At 35.8% G+C, this 20,036-nt stretch overlaps 1 protein-coding gene across 3 annotated transcripts in view; it reads right to left on the bottom strand.

The window, feature by feature from the left end:
* The window catches only part of DACH2 (dachshund family transcription factor 2), a 788,103-nt gene that overhangs the window by 23,989 nt on the left and 744,078 nt on the right, over positions 1 to 20,036 (bottom strand). For 2 of the 3 annotated variants that reach the window (XM_081043327.1, XM_081043326.1), the window contains 2 exons: positions 2,528 to 2,676; positions 2,256 to 2,403 (listed from right to left, as the gene is read on the bottom strand). In XM_081043327.1, the coding sequence (XP_080899453.1) occupies positions 2,256 to 2,403; positions 2,528 to 2,676 (297 nt within the window). Of the gene's footprint in view, positions 1 to 2,255; positions 2,404 to 2,497; positions 2,677 to 20,036 lie in introns of all 3 variants that reach the window. The other variant, XM_081043325.1, reaches the window with a different exon arrangement.

The following is a 20,036-nucleotide window of genomic DNA, read 5'->3' on the forward strand; positions in this document are numbered from 1 at the left end:
ATAAAAATTTTCCCTATGAAATTTGTTTTTATGATGCTAATCATAATTACCTATGTATTTTCTTAAATATAGATGTATTTTCATCTCCACACATACTTCCATCAAACCCCTTCTGCCACTGCCCTCCCAAGAGCAAACCAAGTGCATCAGGCATGGAACAGCATATGTCGAGGCCCCTCCCTTTCACCAAAGCTGAGTTCAGGGCCCAGATTGGGGATGGAAGAGCCTTGAGGTAAAAAAATGGAGCTTCTAGAATCCAGTGGGCTTAGTTCTACACCAGGGGAAGGGTTCTCTTATCTATCTTGAATACCAAAAACCAGAAATATGCTAATTTCTCCAAACTTTTAAAAAAATTAGCCTTTGCTTAGTAGTATTTATTGGCTTTGTCAAGATAAGAAGAGGTTTAATTCTTTTTAAATGTAATGACTGATTTTCCATCTTGAACTGGACCAATGATTCTTAGGTCCTACAAAAAATATACCAGCACTTGTCTTATTAGGGAGACCACTTCATGGACAGTGTATACACCTGATCACTGTGTATAAACCTGAAGCTGAATAATACTGAATGTCAACTATAATTATATATATATATATATATATATATATATATATATATATATATATATATATATATATATATATATATATAATCATGGGATATGGAGTACAGCACAGGGAATAGAGAGTCAATGGAATTGTAACAGCTATATACAATGTCAGAGGGGTAATAGATTGGTGGGGGGGCTATCACATGGTGAGGGGTATAAATGTCTATTACATTGTTTTGCATGTTTGAAAGTAATAAAAATATACACTGTTTTCATTTACTTGACAAAAATTTCAGAATATAATATGATATTTTGGAATACTATAAAGTTAGTGGGTTTAACTCAACTATAGTCATTCTTCCTTATTTAGTTAGGCATTATCTCGGTTGTGGATTTTCTCTCCCTTTCTTTTCCTCTCCTTCCCACTCTTTAACTCTTTTACTTAATTTTTGCTTTGTGATTCATCCATACAAGACTAAGCAGTGAAGTGAAAAAAGCTAAAATTCAAAACAGTCACTTTGGCTGCTGTTTAGTATTTTATGGTAAATATAAGGAACAGATGGAAATTATTGGCAAAAGTGAAGATTTTAATTTTCTCTGATTTTGATATAAACTCATCTCATCCATGTCTGTAGTTAATCAAATGCCTACCCATAGTTGGAAAGTTCATTCTATTTGTGAACAGTATGTCCCCATTCTCTCTCTTTTGTCTCCATCCCCAGTTATGCTACCCTAATTCAGTCCTCATCACCATTGCCTGGATGAGAGCAATCTCCTACATGGTTTCCTTGTTTCTAGTCTTCCTCCAACCCCCCTCTAATCTATTTCCAACACTGGAGTACTCTATCCAACTGAAATCAGACCAGATCACCCCCTGCTTATCTTTTAATACTTCCCATAAACTGCAGGACAAAGTCCAAGCTTACCTTTTACATGGCTAAACTTATCCTTCATAGTAATTTAGCTTCTACCTCCATCCTCCTGCATCACCTTCCACCATTTACTTTCTAAAACTCATTTCCATTCTAATAACAAACTGTGTATAGTTGCCCACATATGAGGCTTCTGGCCTCTATGCTTATGCTCACTGATACCTCTGTCAACAATGTTCAAATAACTCAGGTACTCTCGTGACTTTTCTTAACCTATTTGTTCTTCAAGACTTCAGTATCAGGATCAGGAAGGCTTCTTTAACCATCCATGCACTCATCCTCACCAAGATGAACTAACTACCCCCTTTCTGTATAACGGTATATATACCGTGCATCATTGCTCCTGTCACTTTGTCTTGAAATTAACTGGCTGGTTGTGCCAGCCCTTTAAAATGTAAATCTGTTAAGGGCAGGGAGTGAGTTTTATTTATCTTATAATCCCAGAATCTAGCACTGTTCTTGGAAAACAGTAAGCATTTTATACATAAGGATTTGTTAGATTATCTATATCCAGATGTACTGCGTGTAACTGTGAGAATACTAAGAATATTCATGTTTCCAAATCTGCGACTGGACTGAAGTGCAGATCTAGTTCATTATTTTATATTATGAAAACTAGTATAAATATCTTACCTGTGGATTCCACACAGTATTTGATTTGTAGCTTGCCACTTGTTTTCAGCATTTCCAAGCTACTCCTGAGAATATTTCTATTACTATTGAAAATATCACCAACACAATATTCACTCCACAATTGAACTTGTTAAACTTACTTCTGCTTTGAAGCTCAACTGCGAGTTGTCTTTCAAGGTTTTCTCTAATTTCTCTCTCTCTGTAGAGTTCCATTCGCAGTTCTTTTTTTTCTTGTTGAATCTGCTTCTCCTGGATACGCGCATTATCCAAAGCCACTTTCAGTAAACCCTGTCAAAGTACAGCAAATGACATGCAGTTCATCTTATCTGTTTTAATTTTCAAATATGACATAATTTATGTAGGTGCTAATGTCTTGTATTACATTTATTTTGTTTATAGAAATATTGTTGACCTGAATGTTGGTCAACAGAGTTTCCACGGAGGACAGACTATCGGCAAAAATGAATGGTCCCGGGAATCCAGGAGGCAATGCCTGTGCAGGAGCCAGTTGGATCTTGTCCAATGGTGACTTCATCATTGGGATTTGAACTGGTACCTCTTCTGCAAAAAACAAAATTAAAATCAGAAGGTTCACAAATTAAAAGCTCAAAATTTTCAATATGTTTGACTCATTTCGCTTAGGAAGGAGAACTGACTCTTGGTGGTGAACACACAATGGGATTTATAGATGATGTAATACAGAATTGTACACCTGAAATCTATATAATTTCACTAACAATTGTCACCCCAATAAATTAAAAAAATAATTTCAATATGTTTCTTTCACCTCTAATGGCATCTATAAAGATTTGTTTCTAAAGCTAATTGATGAAAATTCTAATTGGAAGTCATATCTATTCTCCAGCTACCTATAATTTCTCAAAATAAACATTTCAGTAAAGAATCAATGACAAAAGGAGACTAAACTTTGGGCGGTGAGCACACAATTCAATATACATATGATTTATTATAGAATTGTACACTTGAAACTTATATAACCTTTTTTTCTTTAAGTTAAAATTTATTGGGGTGACAATTGTCAGAAAAGTTACATAGATTTAGGTTGTACAATTCTGTAATACATCATCTATATATAACATTGCGTGTTCACCACCCAGAATCAGTTCTCCTTCCATTGCCATATATTTCATCCCTTTTACCCTCATCTACCACCCCTCGCCCTCCCCACCCTCTGGTAACCACTAAACTATTGTCTGTGTCTATCAGTTTTTGTTTCATTTGTTAGTCTTGTTCTTTTGTTGTTTTCAGTTTTATATCCCACATATCAGTGAAATCATATGGTTCTCAACTTTTTCTGACTTATTTCGCTTAGCATTATAATGTCAAGATCCATCGATGTTGTCGCAAATGGCACTATTTCATCTTTTCTTATGGCAGAATAGTATTCAATTGTGTACATACACCACATCTTCTTTATGCAATCATCTATGGAAGGATACTTTGGTTTGTTTCCATGTCTTGGACACTGTAAATAAGGCTGCAACGAACATCGAAGCACATATATATTTACGGATAAATGTTTTCAGATATTTTGGGTAGATACCCAAGAGAGGGATTGCTGGGTCATATGTTAATTCTATTTTTAATTTTTTGAGGAACCTCCACACTGCCTTCCATAGCGGCTGCACCAGTCTGCATTCTCACCAACAGTGTATGAGGGTTGCTATTTCTTATATAATCTTATTAACCAATGTTACCCCCAATAAATTGAACTTAAAAAGAATCAGAGAAAATAAAGCAATATTTACTGCTAAAGTGGCTTTAAATTTGGAAAAACAAATTTAAGATATATTTATGAATACCTATAAATTAAATAATTAGATAACTTCCTGGTAGATCATAAACTGCTTTTTTCCCCTCTTCAAATCTCTCTCTCTATCTCCATTCTTTATAATAATTTTATTGACATAATTTAAATACAATAAATTCACCTATTTTAAATGTATACTTCAATGATTTTTAGTAAATTTAGAGTTGTGCAAACATCCCCACAAATCTATTTTAGAACCTCTTGGTCACCCCAAAATACCAGTTATGTTCATTTACGGTTAATCTTCTTTCCCATCCCTGGCCCCTAGTAACCATTAATCTACTTTCTGTCCCTATATGATCTCCTTTTGTGGATATTTTACATAAATATAATCACACAATGTGTGGTCTTCTGTGAATGGCTTCTTAAACTTAGCATAAACTTTTTGAGGTTCATCCATATTGTGGCATGTATCAGTGGTTTCTTTTTTATTGCTGAAAAAGTATTCCATTGCATGGATATATTCCTTTTTGTTCAGTCATTCATTAGTTGATGGGCATTTGGATTGATTCTAGTGTTACATTGTGAATGATGTTCCTTATTAGAAAATGACACTTCTGTTGTAAAAACACAAGTTGTATCTTTTTCTCCTTTTATAATATGTTCTCCCACATTCTCTTTACTTTAATGGGATTCTCTCTTAGCTTCAGATAAAGAGACACAAACAGAATTTTTGTCTAGTAAGTTTCTTCAAGTTTGTTTTGGACAGATATACCTAATTACAAAAGGAATCTCCTCTTAACTTTGAGAAGCTAACTACGTGGCAATCTATTTGAAAATTTTTATATGACATATATGAACCACATAGCAACGTTTACCCTGCAATTAGGAATTGGGGCTTTTTCGATGTATGTAAAAACAAACTGCTACAAAGAGGTACTCTTTGAATGTAGCCAAACAAACTCTGGTATTCTTAAATGGCTTCAACAGCACTGCATGATGGGGTGAATCAGAGCAGCTCCAACAAAATTATTTTACTCACCACAGTCTCTTTATTTTAATAAGTGGCCACAAGCAAAGTTTGAAAAATCTGATTTTCTCTGGTCAGAAAATTTTTTTGTGACTCCATATGTTATGAGACTAATTCAAGAAAAACAAAACAAAACAAACAGAAAAAGTAGGCTTGAATCTATACCTAACAAATTTTCACATGGTTTAAAAACAAAAATCTAGCTATTGGTTCTGGTTCCTGCAGGAACAGGAATATGGATTTGTCATACAGTTAGACCTCATTTTTCAATCGCAAGCATCCTACATTTGAGGTCGAACAATTAATTTCACAAACTCATTCTAGAAAAAGTGCTACATATCTCATGGCTGAATATCTCTATGGTCACTTTCAAAGTACTCCCCTTGGGAAGCTATGCACTGATGCCAGCACCTAGTCCACCCTTCAAAGCAATTTTGGAACTCTTTTGCTGGAATGGCCATCAGAGCTGTCATCGTATTACCCTGGTTGTCCTGAATGTCATCAAAATGTCTTCCTTTCAATGTCCTTTATCTTTAGGTAAAGAAAGAAGTCATTGGGGGCAAGATCAGGTGAGCAGGGAGGGTGTTCCAATACAGTTATTTGTTTACTGGCTTAAAAACTCCCTCATAGAGAGTACCACATGAGCTGGTGCACTGTCCTGGTGCAAGAGCCATGAATTTTTGGTGAAAAGTTCAGGTCGTCTAACTTTTTTACTCAGCCTTTTCAGCCCTTCCAAATAGTAAACTTGGTTAACTGTTTGTCCACTTGGAACAGATTCATAATCCCTCCGATATCAAAAAACGTTAGCAACATTGTTGTAACAAGTTCACGAACTTAATTGTCACTCCTTGTACGTAGTACGCAACTGATTTCATAGTCCTCCTTGTTTGCTGTGAGATTTCTTGTGTGGGAAGTTGTGGCATAGAATTGTGGGAACCATCTGTAGGATGGAATAGCATTATCTCTGAATAAGATGCTCTTGGTATAGACCACCTTTACAATTTTTAATTTTCCAAAGTCTCTAGTGATAAAAAATGCTAAACAATTATTTTTAGAGAATCAAAGTTATTTTCACTGAATCTTTATATTATTTGAATCCAAAACGTTATAAAGGTTATTGGTTTATCTATCTTAAAGAATTTAATAAAATACATAAACTAGTCTGTTAATTTTCTTTTAGTACAGGAAGCTATATATAATGAACATATTCTCAGGAATGTTCTTTTAGTAAAGCTTAAAAATATCTTGATCATAAATGTATGTGTTTTCTACAATTCTCTTGTAAAATTAACCCTAACCTCTTATAGAACATTTCTTCCAGCTTTCCTCCCTCCCTCCTTCTCTTTCTCTCTCTCCCTCTTATTTCTTGTCAGTGGCAGTTTTGCAAGAGGTGAAGTATTCCAGAAGAAATGAGCACATTATCGTAAGTTCTGTTATCTACATGAACTAGAAGGTCTGAACATTTGAAATATTTCATAAAAAAATAAATTCTAAAATACATCTTAAGTAACAGCTGTAATGTTTCTAAAGTGTATTTGTCAAAAATAATCATACAATATTATGTTTTACTTGTATTGTTTGAAGTCTGTATTTAGCTAATATTTTATCTTCTACAATGGGTGTATTAAGTGGATAGAATGAATTTATAATGATCTATCAATATCAATACTAACTGAGGAGGTTCTACATCTTTTCATTAATGTTTATGAATCTTAAAAGTAAAACCTTATGTAGCCTAGATCTACTTTTATAATAAGGAATGGCTACAAAGTTAAAACATTGACTTCCTGCTGATTCATTGATAGTGTAATGTTTCCCCTGAATAAATATTTTATATCAGGGGCAGAGTTCTTAAAATTTGGATTCCTTGTTATGTATCACTCTATACACACATGTAAACTCAGTGGTAAGAGTCTAAGGGGTATTCTACAAACAAGATGCCTAAAAAAAGAAAGGAATACATTCAGTATGCATAAAACAAAATTATAACTACATTAAAATTGCCAGAAGTCTTCTATTTGGAGTTGAAAGAAATGCCATTAAATTGGGTGAAAGGAAAATTACTATTAACTATGAAGACAGGTTGCATGGTCTATGGTTTGTAATGTTGCTGTACAGTAGATTGAACTTTCAAAATAGTATTACTCTTCTTTAAAGAGATAGACACAACTGAATTAGGTGCTGCTTGCTGCAGTGAGGATCAAATGCAAAAAGAATCATATTTCATCAGACCTAGTCAACACCAGGAAAATAAATAGAAATATAAGAGGTATGCAGGCAATGATTCATTTTGATAATCTGGCCCAAGAGAGACACATAGAGACAGCACACAGATCTAAGCCTCTACCGAAAGACAAATAGGACACACAGGGTGGGAATTGGGATGACAGTGTAGCAGAGGTCACATCGATTTTCAGCAGCAGTTTTCACACAGATGAGATAACCCTGGACTCTATTTGGCCCATTGTTCATATCCTACCTGTCCCACAAGCAATAAATTTCCGAGTCCTAGAAAAGGGCAGTAAAGAAGAAGGATTCTACTTATGACTTCTTATGATTAAGTTTCGGTGCTAACCAAACTTGCTTTTTCAGACCAAGGTCACATTGCATGTTAAGGTCCATAATGGCCCCAAACTAGTTGAAGCGTATTATGTTTTGCTGTATATGAGTGAAAACTGTCAAACCATTTGTCATTTTATTTAATTTAAATCACATGCTACAAAAATGAATGATAAATGCATTAGAAATCTATTTCAATCTTGCAATAGGTCTTCACAACTGAATGACATCTATATTTTGCTCAGTTTAAATAAATGAAATTTTATATAAGAATTTATTAGGTAGGCTTGAGAAATTTTAATTGGCAATAAAATTGAATATGTGCAAGTAGTAGACTAGAAACATAGCTTCTCAATAAAAGAAGAGCATCTCTTTGTAATCCAGGAGGAAAGCATTTTGATTTAAAATGCTGGTGCTTCAAATGTATATATTAAAACCTTTACCAACACATATGACACATTGGTATAAAGTAAAAGATAAAGATAGGACAGCTGCTATCTAGCTGAGGACACATAACCACTTCATTTATTGTAGCAAAGTGGAGACCACTTTTATTGAGCCTATTTGTTAAACCTACCATACTTTGTAATAGCACTTGGGAATCCATTTAGAAAATAAGTTCTTAATTTTACTTTCTTGCTGAGAGTCCAGATGAATAGATATAAAAGTTTACCAGAACTTTATTTGTAGAAAAAAGAGGTAAGCATATGGTAAATGCTTGAATTGGAAAAGTTCCCCTAAAAATTAAAGCCAAGGATGCTAGAGACTTTATATATGACTCCAGTGCTTATGTTCCCACTTTTTCTGGGCTTTTGGGATTGTGATACAGAAATAGAAATGGAATGCAGCTGCCTCACTCAGCCGTAGAAAAACGCCGCCATTTACCAGATTATTAGGTTTTATTCTTTAACAAATAAATTATATTTCATTATTTGATTTGAGAGATATCCCCCAAATACAGCTGGCCCAAGGGACTCTCCTTCTTTAGTGACATTACAATTACATTTGGCGCAAGGAAGACACCTGCTTACCTCTTCCAAACTGAGGAATGATTAACAACAACAAAATGACAACTGCTGTGTATTGATCTGACCTGCATGAATATAAAAAAAAAAAAACTGCTCATGATCTGAGTTGAAAAATGACTCAAGTGTCACCATCACCAAATGTGAAAAAGAAAAACTTGGTTCCCAAATTTTTACATTTCTTTAAGGAGACAAAATAATGCTGATAAATGAAATCGGAAAGCTACTAGCAAAGGAATGAAAGGTTACCAACCTGAGAAAGTGAGAGAGTATACTTCAAAAACCTGTTTTGCTTTTGATCCTTAGGAGATGACACATTATTTCAGAAAAAAAGTCAACATGTTACAGAAGTGGACAATTAAGTGTGAAATCATGTGGCATAGATTATTAAGTGCCTCTTGGAGTTCAAAGGAGAGATCACTGTCATCTGGAGTAAGCACTCAAACTAATCTAGCTGAAAAGGTTTCCCACTGTCCTTAGAATGAAGTCCCATGAGACTTCCCCAGGATATGAGGTGTGCCAACAAGAAAAAATTCATTGCTCAAACTAGTGTTAAAAAACCTGGGTTAAACAATATTGCATAGTTTTCCTTAAAGCAAAGGTTGCCAGATAAATTACAGGATGCCCAGTGAAATTTGAATTTCACACAGCAAATGAATTTTTAATGTAAGTATGTCCAAAACATTCCATGGGACATCCTTATACTAAAAATCATTCTTTGTTTATCCGAAATTCAAATTTCATTGGGCATACTGTTTTCTTTTTCTTTTTATTTGCTAAATCTATTCAGGCTGAACATCTCAGAGCCTTTAAAATGCTAATAATAAATATTAACATACGTTACATGTTAATTTAGGCAGCTGAGAGCATAGTGATGAAGAGGAAAAGATGCTAGAGCTGGACTGCCTAGGTTTGAAACCCTGCATGCCTCTGGAAAGTTACTTAACCTTTCTGTGCCTAAAACTCCTCATCTGTAAAGTTAGGACAATAATAATAATACTAAATCTCACAGGGTTCTTATTAAAGATTAATGAGTCACTATTTGCAAAATTCATAGATGCCTGATGCAAAGTAAATGCAATATAACTGCTAAATAAATTAAATGGTATTGAAAATTCCCAGGAGTGGGAGAGGAGAATATATTTGACCACCTAAGGATCTGCTCACCATTCCTGAAACAATGTTTGGAAAGATCCTTTTCTAGGTAATAACTGGAGGAGGCTGGCGTCGTGGTAAATTAGGCTTTCTCAGTTATCAAAGGTCTGAGAAGACTTCTTCAATCCAGATCAGTGGTTCTTAACTGGGGACAATTTTGCAGCCCAGAGGATATTTGACAATGGCTGGTGACACTTTCAGCTGTCAAAACTGAAGAGGTGTGTGTGGGGGTGGCACACCTACTGGCATACAATGGGAGAGGCTTGGGATGTTACTCCTTCCATCCCCCAAAAGAATTATCTGGCCCAAATGTCAATACTGGTTGAGAAAGACTGTTCTGGAATTATGTAGGAAAATCTCAATGTATGGACAGTTAACTGTATCTCCCTTTCTTTACTGAACTTCTACTGGAGCCTTTAATAAGCTTAACTTAATAAGATGGTAAGGTGAAATCAATAATTTAGAACTGACACAGTATTTTACAAGATTTGTTTGAGAGTTATGATGCATTTAATTCTGAGTCCCCAACTTCAGTTTTTTGCTCAAATGTCAAACTCATCAGTGAAAACTGTACTAAATATCCTATTTAACATTTCAAGCTGCACCCCTATTCCCATGCCCTTAACCTATATTTTTTTGCTATAAAATTTATGACCATTTAATATACAGTATAATTCCTTATTAACTATTTTTCTTACATATTTCATATCACTATAATACACTATCAATGAGAACAGGGACCTTTGTGTGTTTCTTTCTTTTCTCACTGCTATCTCCTCAGTATCTAGAATAGTAATTATCCTGGGGCCACAACACTTGTAATGATTTTGGATATGTATACTGGTAATCATAAGGCTTGAGGTAAGATTTGTCTTCATTAGATTGATTCCCTTATTTCTTTCTGTTAAAAAAGACGTTTGGAGACGTCATCAAAATGGCGGCATGAGGTGAGCCTCTGGAAATCTCTCCTAGAATTTACAGCAAATTAAACAGATATAACTCCACAAAGGACTCCTTGCACAGCAGACAGGCAAGACAAAGGGGCTCAGTACTGAATTCACCTAAAGGTGGGCAAATTGTATGAGCCGGGGAGGAGGGAAAGGAGAAGTGCAAAGATAGAACAGTGGGGGCACAGGACGCAGACCTAGCTCAGTGCTCTGAGCTCGCTGCATCCCGGAACTACTGCAGCTGCGGGAGAGGGAAGAACTCGGAGTGTTAGGGCTCCGCTTATGGCCCACAGGGCTGAGGGGGCAGCATATAACACAGCTGAACCCAACACTCACGGCAGAGACCTCGGAAAAAAGAGTGATGGAAAAATGCTGAAAACAGTGGTTTAAGCACTCACTGCTGGACAGGACGGAAACCTTAGGCACTGAAACAAGCCACCAGCTCTATACCCTCCTAGAACTCGCCCCGCACCCACATGTTTACTGATAGAAGTGGAACAGTAGCAGTCTCATATCAAAAGAACAAAATATTTCCATTCTGAAAACTGTGGACCAAAGACACAGATTTGCAGCCCAACTAGTTCTGGCAAAGGGGAGGGAGCTTTTTAAGCAGGACTGGACGTGGTGGTGGTTGTCGCCATTGCTCTGGGCCACCTCTCACAACTAACTTTGCCCTTGTCCCCACCTATCTAGGCGGATCCCTGCAGGAGTAAACAGAACTGCTGAAACACACTGGCTCTGAATCTAGTGCAGGAAGAGTTTTAGAAATTCAAACGCTCTCACCATCCCCACAGGGACAAGCCGCCCTATGATCCAGGCGAACTGTTAACAGAGGAGAAGCCCGCCTTGCAGAGAATCCCCCATAGTGTGACAAACTGCAACAGTACAGAGAAAACATAACACTACAGTGTGAGACAGAAAAAAACAGCTGCAGTTGGAGAGAAAATAAAACATACTACCAACATGTAGGGGAAAACAAAAGAAAGACCTCTTCCTATTAACCTTTTGCAGAACCCACCACTGTAGATGTCTAGGAAGAGAAATAATAAATCATTAATGGCCATGAATAACCAAGGCAAAAAGACAGCTCAGAAAGAAAGTGAAAAGTATCCAGAAAACGAACTTAAAGATATGGAAACATGTGACTTAAATTGCACAGAAATCAAGATTGCAGTTCTGAAAAAACTAAATGAGATGCAAGAAAACACAGAAAGGCAGTTTAATAAACTCAGAAACACAATCAAATAACAACATGAGCATTTTACCAAAGAGATTGAAATTTTAAAAAAGAAACAAATGGAATTTCTGGAGGTTAAGAGCTCAATAGAAGAAATGAAGAATGAAATAGCCAGCTTAGGTCTTAGAGTTGACCAGATGGAAGAAAGAATCAGTGACATCAAGATAGAACCCTGGAAATTACACAGATGGAATAAGAAAGAGACTTGAGACTTAAAAGAAATGAAAGAATTCTACAAGAACTTTCTGACTCCATCACAAAGAGCAATATGAGAATAATGGGCATACCAGAATGAGAAGAAAGAGAGAAGGGAACAGATAATATATTCAAACAAATTGTTGGTGACAACTTCCCAAACTTGTGGACAGAACTGGCTCCTCAAATCCAAGAAGCAAACAGAACACCTAATACCCTCAAGCCCAACAGGCCTTCTCTGAGGCACACTGTATTGAAGTAGTCTAAAATTAACGACAAAGAAAGAATCCTCAAGGCAGCCAAGGAAAAGAAGACGGTAGCCTACAAAGGAAAGCCCATTAGATTATCATCAGAATTTTCAGCAGAAACTCTACAAGTCAGAAGGGAGTGGAACCAAATATTCAAATTATTGAAAGAGAGAAATTATGAGCCAAGAATAATATACACAGCAAACATACCCTTTAAATATGAAGGAGGCACAAAGACCTTTCCAGACATACAGAAGCTGAGGGAATTTTCTGATACACGACCTGTACTGCAAGAAACACTAAAGGAGGCTATTTGACCACCATCAACAGGGACAATTTGTGGCAACCAAAACATAAAAAGGGGGAGATTAAAGGCCTGAACCGGAATATGGGAATGGAGAAAGTAAACGTGCTGAAGAAAATGGAACACTCTAAACATAAAACTTTCTTTACATAAACATAAGGGTAACCACTCAAGAAAAAATCAGAACTGAAATATATACTATAATAAAAGAAGAAACAGAGGGAAACATCATAGAATACCACTGCACAGAAAAAAACAGAAAACAACAAAAGGCAAAGAAACAATGGAGACACAGCCTTATCAGAAAACTAAACATAGAATGACAGGAAATCCTCACATATCAATAATTACCCTAAATGTGATTGGATTGAACTCACCAATAAAAAGGCACAGAGTAGCAGATTGGATCAAAAAACTAAACCCAACCATATGCTGTCTCCAAGAGACACATCTCAGCTACAAGGACAAGTATAGACTCAAAGTGAAAGGGTGGAGATTGACACTCCAAGGAAATGGTACCCAGAGAAAATCAGGTGTAGCTTTACTATCAGATGAAACAGACTTCAGGGTGAAAAAGATAACAAGAGACAAAGATGGACATTTATTAATGGCAAAGGGACAACACAACAAGAAGACATAACAGTCATCAATAATTGTGCCCCCAATCAGGGAGAACCAAAATATACCAAGCAGCTACTAACAGGACTGAAAGGAGAAATTGACCAAAACACAATTATACAAGGGGAACTAAATACATCATTGCCAGCTATGGATAGATCATCCAAACAGAAAATAAATAACTAAAGAGCAGCCCTAAATGACACATTAGATGAAATGGACACAATTGATATTTATAGAAAACTTCATCCGAAAACACAGGAGTATACACTTTTTTCTACTGTACATGGAACATTTTCAAGGATAGACCATATATGGGGACATAAAAGTAACCGCAGCAAATTTAAGAAGCCTGAAATCATACCAAGCATATTCTCTGATCAAAAGGCTTTGAAATTAGATATCAACTGCAAAAAGAAAGCAGGAAAAGACAGAAATACATGGAGATTAAAAAACATACTTTTAAAAAACGGCCGTGTTAATGAAGAAATTAGAGGAGAGATCAAAATATACATAGAAACAAATGGCAATAAAAATACATCCTACCAAAATTTTTGGGACGCAGGACAAGCAGTTTTAAGAGGGAAATTTGTATCATTACAAGACTATCTCGAGAAACAAAAATATCCCAAATACATATCCTCATGTTACACCTTAAAGAACTAGAAAAAGAAGAACAAATGAAACCCCAGGTCAGCAGAAGAAAGGAAATAATAAAAATCAGAGCAGAATTAAATGAAATAGAGAACAAAAAGACAATAGGAAAAAATTAATCTGACAAAAAGCTGGTTTTTTGAAAAGATTAACCAAATTGAGAAATTCTTGGCTAGGTTCATAAAGATAAAAAAGTCAGAAGACACTAATAAACAAAATTAGAAATGAAAAAGGGGAAGTTATAATGGATGCCAAAGAAACACAAATGATCATCCAACAATACTATGAAGGGCTATATGCCACCAAATTTAACAACCTAGAAGAAATGCACAAGTTCTTAAAAAAGATATGGCCTTCCTAGGCTGAACCATGAAGAACTGGCAAATCTACAGATCACCAGTAACAAAATTGAATCTGTCATTCAAAACCTTCCCAAAAGCAAAAGTCTGGGACCAGATGGCTTCACAAGTGTATTCTACCAAACCTTCAAACAGGAACTAATACGAATCGTGCTCAAACTCTTCCTAAAAATTGAAGAAGAGACAGTACTCCCTAACTCATTTCATGAGGCCAACATTACCCTGATACCAAAACTTCGTAAGGACAACATAAATAAAGAGAAGTACAGACCAATATCTCTGATGAATACAGATGCAAAAATCCTAAACGAAATTTAAGCAAATTGAATGCAACAATGCATTAAAAATATTATTCACCATGACCAAGTTGTGTTCATCCCAGGGGCATAAGTATGGTTCAACATATGCAAATCCAACAATGTGATACATCACATAAACAAAATAAAGGACAAAAATCATGTGATTATATCACTTGATGCAGAAAAATCATTTGACAAGATACAGCAAAAATTTATGACTAAAACACTTAATAAAATAGGTATACTAGATAAATACCTTAACATAATAAAGGCCATGTATGACAAACCCTCATAATCTCACAGCTAATGGTGAAAAACTGAAGCCCGTTGGTCTAAGTTCAAGAACACGACAGGGCTGTCCCCTATCACCTCTGCTTTTCAAAATAGTGTTGGAAGTCCTTGCCAGAGCAATCAGGCAAGAGAAAGAAATGAAAGGCATCCAAATTGGGAATGAAGAAGTTAAATTATCACTCTGTGCAGAAGATATGATGCTATACATAGAAAACCCTCAAGACTCCACCGAAGGCATTAGAAAAAATCAACGAATACAGTAAAGTTGCCGGCTACAAAATCAACGTACAAAAGTCCATTTCATTCCTATATACTAAAAATGAAATCTCAGCAAAAGAAATACAAAAAACTATTCCTTTTGGAATAGCAGCAAAAAGAGTAAAATACCTAGGAATAAACTTAACCAAGGATGTAAAAGACTTATATGCTGAAAACTATAAGACATTTTTAAAAGAAATTGAAGAAGACAGAAAGAAATGGAAAGATATTCCTTGCTGATGGATTGGAAGAATCAACATAGTTAAAATGGCCATATTACCCAAAGCAATATACAGATTTAATGCAATCCCCATCAAAATTCCAATGGCAATTTTTAAAGAAAGAACAAAAAATCATCAGATTTCTTTGGAACCACAATAGACCCCGAATAGCGAAAGCAATCTTATGACAAAGAGCAATTTTGGAGGTATCTCACTCCCGACTTTAGCTTATACTACAAGCTAAATAACAATCGAAACAGCATGGTATTGGCAGCAAAACAGACACCTAGACCAATGGAATAGAACTGAAAACTCAGAAATAAAACCACATAAATATGGACAGATAATTTATGAAAAGAAGCAAAATCATGCAAAAGAATGAAACCGGACTGCTATCTGTCATCATGTATCAAAATTATTTCAAAATGGATCAAAGACTTAAGCATAAGACCTGACACAATAAACTGCATAGAAGAAAACATAGGTAGTAAACTTATGGACCTTGGGTTCAAAGAGCATTTTATGAATTTGACTCCAAAGGCAAGGGAAGTGAAAAGGTAAAATAAATGAATGGGACTATATCAAACTTAAAAGCTTCTGCATAGCAAAAGAAACCATCGACAAAATAAAGAGGCAACGAACTGAATGGGAGAAGATTTTTTCAAACAGTTCCTCTGATAATGGGCTACTATCCAAAATATACAAGGAACTCATGCAACTCAACAACAAAGAAACAAATAACCCAATTGAAAAATGGGCAGAGGACCTGAAGAGACAGTTCTCCAAAGAGGACTTACAAATGGCAAATAGACATATGAAAAAATGCTCAACAACACTAATCATTAGAGAAATGTAAATAAAAACCACAATGAGATATCACCTCACCCCAGTCAGAATGGCTATCATCAACAAGACAAATAGCAACAAGTGTTGGAGAGGCCGTGGAGAAAAACGAACCCTCATACACTGTTGGTGGGAAGGCTGGTGCAGCTGCTATGGAAGGCAGTATGGAGTTTCCTCAAAAAATTACGAATAGAATTATCGTATGACCCATCAATCCCACTCCTGGGTATCTACCCAAAATATCTGAAAATATTTATAAATAAAGACACGTGTGCTCCAATGTTCATTGCAGCTTCATTTACGGTGGCCAAGACATGGAAACAACCAAAATGTCCTTCGACAGATGAATGGATAAAGAGGTTGTGGTACATATACACAATGGAATAGTATTCAGCATTAAGGAAAGATGATATAGGAACATTTATGACAACATGGATGGATCTTGAGAGTATAATGCTAAGCGAAATAAGTCAGACAGTAAAAGCAGAGAACCGTATGATTTCACTGATATGTGGTATATAAACCAAAAACAAGACAAACAAATGAGAAACAAAAACTCATAGATACAGACAATAGTTTAGTGGTTACCAGAGGGTAAGGGGGGTGGTGGGAGGGAGATGAGCGTAAGGGGGATCAAATATATGGTGATGGAAGAAGAACTGACTCTGGGTGGTGAACACACAATGGGATTTATAGATGATGTAATGCAGAATTGTACACCTGAAATTATGTAATTTCATTAACAACTGTCACCCCAATAAATAAATTAAAAAAACAACAACAAAACAACACAAATACAATCATGTTATCTTCTTCTGGAACATCATCATATCGTAGTAAAAGCGTCCGTTGACATGCAAAAAAATGAAGCTGGACTACATCCTTACACCATATACAAGAAGAAATTCAAAATGAAATGAAGACTTAAATGTAAGATCTAAAACCATAAAATTCCTTTAAGAAAATATAGGAAGAAACTTTACTGACATTACCGGGAGTAAGATTTTTACTGATATATTCCCTCGGGCAAGGGAAGTAAGAGATAAAATAAACATGCGTGATTACATCAAACTGAAAATATTTTTCACAGCACAGGAAACCATTAACAAAACGAAAAGGGATCCTACTGAATGGGAGAACATATTTGTCAATGATATATCCAATACTGGATTAATATCCAAAATTTATAAAAAACTCAACTCGACTCCAAAAAAAATAAACAACCCAATTAAAAAATGGGCAGAGGATATGAAAAGACATTTTTCTTAAGAGGACATACAGATGACAAACAGACATATGAAAAAATGCTGAACCTCAGTAATTATTAGAGAAATGCAAATAAAAACCCCAATGAGATACCACCTCAGCCCAGTCAAAATGGCTATCATCAATAAATCAACAAACAAGTGCTAGAGAGGATGTGAAGAAAAGGGAACCCTCGTGTACTTTTAGTGGAATTGCAGACTGGTGCAGCCACTATGGAAAACTGTATGGAAGTATCTCAAAAAACTGAAAATGGATCTACCTTATGACCCAGCAATTCCATTCCTAGGTATGTATCTGGAGAAATCCAAAACTCTAATTCAAAAAAAAAAAAATTATTCACCCCAATGTTTACTGCAGCACTATACACAATAGCCAAGACATGGAAACAACCAAAATGCCCATCAGTAGACGACTGGATTAAGAAACTGTGGTACAGTTATACAATGGAGTATTATGCAGCCATAAAGAAGAATGAAATCTTACCATTTGCAACAATATGGATGGACCTAGAGAACACTACGCTAAGTGAAATAAGTCAGATTGAAAAAGAGAAATACCATATGATCTCACTAATATGAGTAATCTAAAGAAAAGAATAAATGAATGAACTAATCAGAAACAGTATCGGAGACATAGAGGAAAAACTGAGGGTTGCTAGATGGGGGTGGGGTGGGGATAAGGGGGAAGGTGAGGGGATTAGAAAGCATAATCAGTAACCACAAGATTGCCATGGGGATATGAAAGTCAATTTGGGGAATGTAATCAATAATGTTGTAAAGATTTTGTAGGGTATCCCATGGACACTTGTTCCATTAGGGAGACCGCCTCAGGGATGATATAGATGCCCGATCACTTCACTGTACACCTGAAGCTGAAGTTGAACAATAATGATTGTCAACTACAATTATATATATATATATATATATATATATATATATATATACACACACACACACACACATATATAATATATAAATATATATATTATATATTATATATATAAATATATATATTTTATATGTATATATATGTTTATATGTATACATATATATAAAATTGTGGTTTTTATTTATATATATTTAATATGTGTTTAATATATATTTTATATATATATACCGTATTTGCCGGCATATAAGACGATTTTTTGGCCCCGAAAAATATTCCTCCAAGTGGGGGGGTCGTCTTATACGCCAGGTACACTTCAGATAGACTGCCCATAGTGCTTGCCCCGTGCCATAGTGGCCTCCTGATGCCCGCCCACTTCATTCCACATACCCTTCAGGCATCAGCAGCGCTGCTGGGTGTATGCTCGGCTGTTATGCGATTTTGTTGTTATGCGATTTTACCACACTCGCAAAATCGCACACAGCCGAGCATACACCCAGTATGATAGCGCAAAATCGCGAATCGTGATACCATACTGGGTGTATGGTCGGCTGTGTGCGATTTTGCGAGTATGGTAAATTCGGGTTACCGTATATTTCTTTACATATGCATTGAAGATTCGCGATTTTGCGCTATCATGGTGCCTGTTAGAATGTTGAAGAGCTCGCACTTGCGCACTAGTGAAGTCCCAGGGAGATGCTGATGCAAGGGTGGACCAGACTGCTATAGTGACAGGGCGGGCAAACAGGGAGCAGGGACCAATCAAATCAGGCTTTGTATACAGCCAACAGCCAACCACAATACTGCACCATTGTACAGTACAGCATAGAAAATGTCGACCAGTCAAACCCCTATCATCCCTACCATGGCACCAGCCAAAAGAAAGAAGTACGATGCAAATTTTAAACTGAAAGTTATTTGGTGTGTGGAAGGTGTGCGGAAGAGGGGGTAGTCTTATACGGCGAGTATATATCAAAGTCTGTATTTTGAGTGGAAATGTTAGGGGGTCGTCTTATACGCCCAGTCGTCTTACACGCCGGCAAATACGGTATATATTTAAAAGAAGTGGAGTTCAGCATTAGGAATAGAGACAGTGGAAATGTAATGGCTGCGTGAGATGTCAGAGGGGTAGTAGATGGGGAGGGAGGGTTGTCATTGTGTGAGGGATATAAATGATAAATGCCTATTGCATTGTTTTTCTTCACGTGAAACTAAAAAAAACATATAAAGGATTGTATGAAACTATTAATGATAACATAGCAGAAGTATATATATTAAGGTGAAAAAAATAAAAGTGCTATATTATTGCATTAAAAAATAAATGCAAGAAAAGTGTCTGTCTGGCTGATGATCTTAACTGGGGCTTATTTTCAGTGTAGGTCTTATTTTCAGGAAAACACAGTATATAGTCACAGGATGTGGAGTACAGCATGGGAATAGAGTCAATGGAATTGGAACTGTAACAGCTATGTATAATGTCAGAGAGTTAGTAGATTGGGGAAGGTGTGTTATCACTTTGTGAGTGGTGTAAATGTCTAACTATCACACTGTTCTCTATACCTGAAACTAAAACAAAAAAAAAGACAAGATTGTACATGAATATATAATTTTAAAAGTTTTATTTACATGTATGTGTTGGGAAGAAAGAAGAAAGAGGGGATGGAGGTAAAGAGTTTCTGGTCAACTGTTAGCCTTCCCAATAAAATCAGGGATTACCATAGTCTACAGATACTGTGACAAACAGAAATTTAAAAAT

This window comes from Rhinolophus hipposideros, assembly GCF_964194185.1.
Source record: "Rhinolophus hipposideros genome assembly, chromosome: X".
Taxonomy (NCBI): Eukaryota; Metazoa; Chordata; class Mammalia; order Chiroptera; family Rhinolophidae; genus Rhinolophus; species Rhinolophus hipposideros.